The sequence below is a fragment of the Pectinophora gossypiella genome, chromosome 12 (assembly GCF_024362695.1).
Source record: "Pectinophora gossypiella chromosome 12, ilPecGoss1.1, whole genome shotgun sequence".
NCBI lineage: Eukaryota > Metazoa > Arthropoda > Insecta > Lepidoptera > Gelechiidae > Pectinophora > Pectinophora gossypiella.
The window spans coordinates 14,386,262-14,391,237 of record NC_065415.1 but is presented as its reverse complement, the minus strand read 5'-3'; the positions used below and the strand labels follow the sequence as shown (position 1 = coordinate 14,391,237).

Below are 4,976 nucleotides of genomic sequence, written 5' to 3'. Positions count from 1 at the left end.
TTTTGATGTTAATAAAAATACATTTACTGTAATACATAATACATGTATGTGTTTACATAATAGGTATTATGTTATACATACAACGCGTGCATTACGAGTATTCAAAGAAAACTCCACATTTCTGTGTTTGGAATGTGAAAATTATATCGAATATTTTGTAAACATGATTATTCTTTTACATACAAAATAAGATATTGCACGTTACAATATTATTTGTGTAATTTTTTTATTTATTTCACGATTGCATACATAGTAAAAAGTTCAAAATAATAAATGAGAGATCACCCACATACAAACATGACTGACTGACTGAACATTTTTATCTACTACATGATTGTATTTTTCTGTCAGTCTTCGACCCGTTTCGATATGTTGTAGAAAAATGGGCCTTAACCTAGTATATTAGTAAAGCTTTTAAAACATAATGTCTTTTATACCCTATATAGCGTAACATGATTATAGCGTACCTCTCGTCTCTTTCGTACTAAGCTGTATACCGTAAGTGCGAAAGAGGCAAAACTCTCGTCTTTTTCACGCAAGGCGATGTACGGTTACGAGCATTAATATGTATACACTTTAGTACCATATCACATTAACTATTTGGACGAATTGAACTGTAAGTCTCACAAAATATCAACTATGTTAATGCGACTTGGTTCTAAAGTGGGTACATATTGCTCATGACAGTACTATATCTCTCTCCTGCTGGCATTCTAATCATGTTATATTTGTAGGGTAGGGTATAAAATGTAGCTTGCCCGCAAGCTTCAATGTGCTGATTACAATAAAAATTTAGCATAGCAGTTTCATAGGACTATGAAAGTTCTTTTTCCTCTTGACTTTTATACACAAAGGCAGACACAGGCTTAACTAACTCACGCCCATAATCGTTATTGGGGTAACTAAGCCAACACAGCAAAAACAGTCATTACATAACGAAATTATTATTGGCGAGTGCTGTGTCTATAAGCTTTGTCAGTATTTCGAATAGGTATTGATAAATATTTTTTTTAAGTCTCACAGTCCCATGACCTGCTTACAAAAGCATCTAGAAGGTGCGTGCGTCTTCATATCTCGTCATCCAGGTCAAATTCCTCTTCGGGGAAGTCTCCGACTGTCACATACACTGGCTTCACAAAACCACCGTACTTTGGTGGGCACGTGAAGTATCGCTTGCCATTTACCCTGCGAAGAAAGGAAGAAATTAAAACGAAAATAAGGTTTTTTTGACATGACTTATTGTAGATTTGTCGCAAATGTAATTATGTATTTGTGGAGTAGTTACATTAACAGCCTATTTATGAAACCACAGACAGTATGAAAGAACATCTTTTTAACCCATAGAGCATCACGGACCTCCGCGGATTTAACCCGCACAACTTAATTCTGTCGAATTATACACCAATGTTAAACCTTTCTTTTTTTTGGTACCATTTCTTTTATTATTAAGAATAGGTAGGACCTGAGAGGCTAATAGCGCCTTTTAATCCACTTATCCATAGTAATTTTTAGGCATAGCCCTGTTGGGTACATTATATTTTTAATAGTAAAAAATATGTTTGCATTTGTCAGAATCTAAATGGTGAGTTACGATGTTTATAAGCAGCTCTTATTTATAAGTAAATTATTAAAATAACATTAGCTATTAAGTTGCCTTTCATACTAACCCCTATGGATGTGTTAACGTCTGGAATAAATATATTTAAATTTGTATTTGAAATTTGATGAGGCCTAAAAGGAGCACACTTGCCTAGTAAATGTTTTAATCATTTTAGTTTTTAAATTTAGAAGGCTTCTACAAATAAAAAATAGTATTCTATTGTAACACTCACGAGCCATCGTTCTTGCCGCGCGGCTCGTCGTACTGTACGCCGATCCACAACCCCTTGGCGCCCTCTAGCGGGCCGTTGTACCGCACGGTGGCGCGTCGCACCGGCTGTTGTGGCACGCGGACCTCGCACCGCGCGCCCACCAGCACTGACTCTGCGTATCTGCGGGTAGGTCAATATTTTACATATTGGTAGTCCATCATATCAAGGAAATACTGGCTTCCCTTGAGTCGGATTTCTTGCACCTATGAAATCTGGCCCCATACCACCCGCGCCAATTTGACATTTGCACATATAAAAACGAATGAACAATGTCAACAAATATCAAATAGCATTTTTCGGTGAATTGCTTCAATGTGACCTTCTTAAGCCCCCAGATGTACCAGAAGATGCATATTCCGGGTATTGGACATTCCGAAAAATAAACATTCCAAGAAATAAGCTTCCTGATAACTGAATATTCAGGAAATAATATGTTTTATTTTAAAAATACATTAAAGACATTCTATTTTTAAAATTGTGTCTATTTTAAAAAGGTTTTTAAAAAACGTGAAAATAGAATTTAAAAGAAGATTTTATTAAAAGTCTCACTTGGCTTCCTCTTCTAGTTCTTTCTGTTGTTGCTCCTTCAGTTTGTTCATCTCATCCTCATTGTACTTGCCCAGCCTGTTGCGTTGCAGGAATGAGCGCAGTGTGTCTCCCTTCTTCTCATACTCTTCTTCTGACAGGCGAAACCTGTAGAGACACAATCATCATCATTAATTTAAGAGCCAGGGTCTTGTCAGTGTAGCCTGCTCCATTCTTGTCTATTAAAAACCAATTTCTGACTTATTTATGTAGGAATAAAAAAAAATGTCTGAAATGAAGGCTTATAATAATAATGTAGGAAAGTGAGTGGAATGGACCATACAATTCATAAGAAAGTAAGAGAGAATACTATGGAAGGGATGAATGGAAATTTTGTTGTTTATGGTATGAATTATTGACATAAGGAAGTTATTTGTTTAAAATAAAAAAGGATTGTCTGTGATTATTGGGGTTGGAGTGTAAAGGTGCATTTGTTTTTTGTAAAAAAGGAGAAAATAAATGGGGTGAAGATAAATAAAATATCCCTTTTAATTTTATATTCCTCATTTATAAGACACAACACTGTTCTCCTTCCTCTCTTTCCTTCTATCTCTTAATGAATATTGAATTGTAAAGGCTCACACCTCATCATACTAGGATGTCAAGAAACTTGGAAAGAAACAACAAATCTGGAAAGAGCTTCACAGACAGGAGCCTAGCTATTAAATCTTGAATGAATGTATTGAATATAAATAAACTTTACAAATCCTATGCCAGAGGCCAAACTGACACAACTAACACAACATAACAAGATTTAAAAAAAATAAGCGAAAGTGTATTTGATTAAGCTTTCCAACCTATCCTTTCATGTTAAAACGGGATTACGGAAACGGGTTCATGGTGTTCTCCGAAGTCTCTTCTTTTTAATGTTTTTTAGGTTAAGTTAATTGCAAAATGTAATTGCAGAAAAATTGGTAGTAATTGTTGATAACTTAAGCTGGTTTCAGCAATGTTTGCCAAGTTTATTTGTGAGATAAAGTTCAGTAGTTCCACCTTACCTCTCTGTACTATCACTGGAATCGAAGTCTTTGACAAGCATGAACTTATCAATGACATGTATCCGCATTCCATCGTCAATGGGGTAGGAGCCGAGCAGCGCACTGTCATTGTCGATGTCACCAACATAGTTATTTTTGCTATCATACAGCTTGAGTTTCATTGTGGCTGCAGACCCACCAGTAACCAGCTCCAGTTTTGTCTGAAGAAATGTATAATGACATGACCTATAATCGCCAGAGGGTGAAAAATTTTCTGATGTTGTGAGCATTGAAAGACCATTAAAATCATTTGTAACTACTGTTCTAAATCATACCTATAGATTATTGAAAAGTAGGACTACATTTTGAAATTTAATAGATTTTATGATTCGATAAACGTATTCGTAGTTGTTTTAATTCATTACTTATGATAGAAAAATCACCAAACAGTAAAATGTGTGAATCATCTAACCTTAAAGTCAAGTACAGTGATTCCTTTTTTGAATCTCCTCTCGACCGGTGCATCTTCACTGTCCGACTTGGTTATTTGGACATTCACGTAGTCCGCGGTTATAACCTGAATACCTTCCATAATAATCGGGATAATTCAAGCCGATTTCTGACGAGAATTCTGTTTTTCAGTAAACAACACAAAACACAAAAGATTGAAATTATTTGACGTTTGACATTATGATGATTTTGACGTGACATGTCAAATAACAGCAGTGTGATTCGTTTTGCTCTACGCAGATTTTTTAATTTCAAAGTAAATGTAATACAAATGAGATCTGTACTCTTAGTCTTTCTTTTCATTCTAATCTAGAAATAGTTTCTTTCTCATAATATTATTTTTTAAAGTCTGTAATTTAATTAATTTTCTAACACTGGCCTATGCCAATAAAAATAAACATTTATGAAAGCCTTTTAATAAATTAAATATATATTTATTTAATTTTTTTGCATTCTATAGTCAGTTACTTTTTATGAAAGAAGTTATTAAGAACTTGTTATTATTCCAGTCGTCTACGGGTTTCTTACATCCACTTCAGACCTTAACGGGGTTAGCAGCTTTTAGATGATTTCATTATCACTCCAGGGTTATCATAAGTTTATGACGCCTGCCCACGGTTGTCATACTATACAGGGTGGCCCAGAAGTTCAGGTTCAAAATGAAAAATTAGATAGAGGGGCTCATTAGCTACCAGAAACACCCCCATGTATGTTCAGCAATTATTTACGGTTTAGGAGATATGACCCATTTAGTACCTTTTTCTAGATTTTCTACCTTACTTCAGAAATAATCATTTTGTCGCTATCCCTTTCTTAATAATTATTTTATTTTACTTCACAACTATGCCTAAGGCTGTGTACCGCTCAATCAAAGATAAATCAAAGTCAAATCAAAGATAAAAAAATAGTTATCGGAAGTCAAAGTGAGAATTCGACCAAAATTGTTACAGTTGTTAATACTTCGCCGAAGAATAATAAACACATGAAATTGTCATGGACCCTGAAAGTATTTCTAAAAACTGCTCCATTTAAT

At 34.6% G+C, this 4,976-nt stretch overlaps 1 protein-coding gene across 1 annotated transcript; it reads right to left on the bottom strand.

The window, feature by feature from the left end:
* LOC126371323 (tubulin-folding cofactor B) lies at window positions 1–4,125 on the bottom strand. The gene is made up of 5 exons (XM_050016629.1): window positions 3,906–4,125; window positions 3,455–3,654; window positions 2,421–2,564; window positions 1,833–1,991; window positions 1–1,185 (listed from the first exon to the last, which is right to left on the bottom strand). Exons 1-5 carry the CDS (start codon window positions 4,023–4,025, stop codon window positions 1,068–1,070), a joined length of 741 nt encoding a protein of 246 aa, XP_049872586.1. The 5' UTR covers window positions 4,026–4,125; the 3' UTR covers window positions 1–1,067.
* Window positions 4,126–4,976: the final 851 nt, after the last annotated feature.

Bases quoted from the DNA above. Each gene is read 5' to 3' on its own strand.
- LOC126371323 (XM_050016629.1), bottom strand. From the start codon at position 4,025: ATGGAAGGTATTCAGGTTATAACCGCGGACTACGTGAATGTCCAAATA. The intron at 2,565-3,454 runs GTAAGGTGGAAC...GTGTCTCTACAG, and splicing joins TCCAGTGATAGTACAGAGAG to GTTTCGCCTGTCAGAAGAAG. The intron at 1,992-2,420 runs GTGAGACTTTTA...ACCTACCCGCAG, and splicing joins GAACTAGAAGAGGAAGCCAA to ATACGCAGAGTCAGTGCTGG.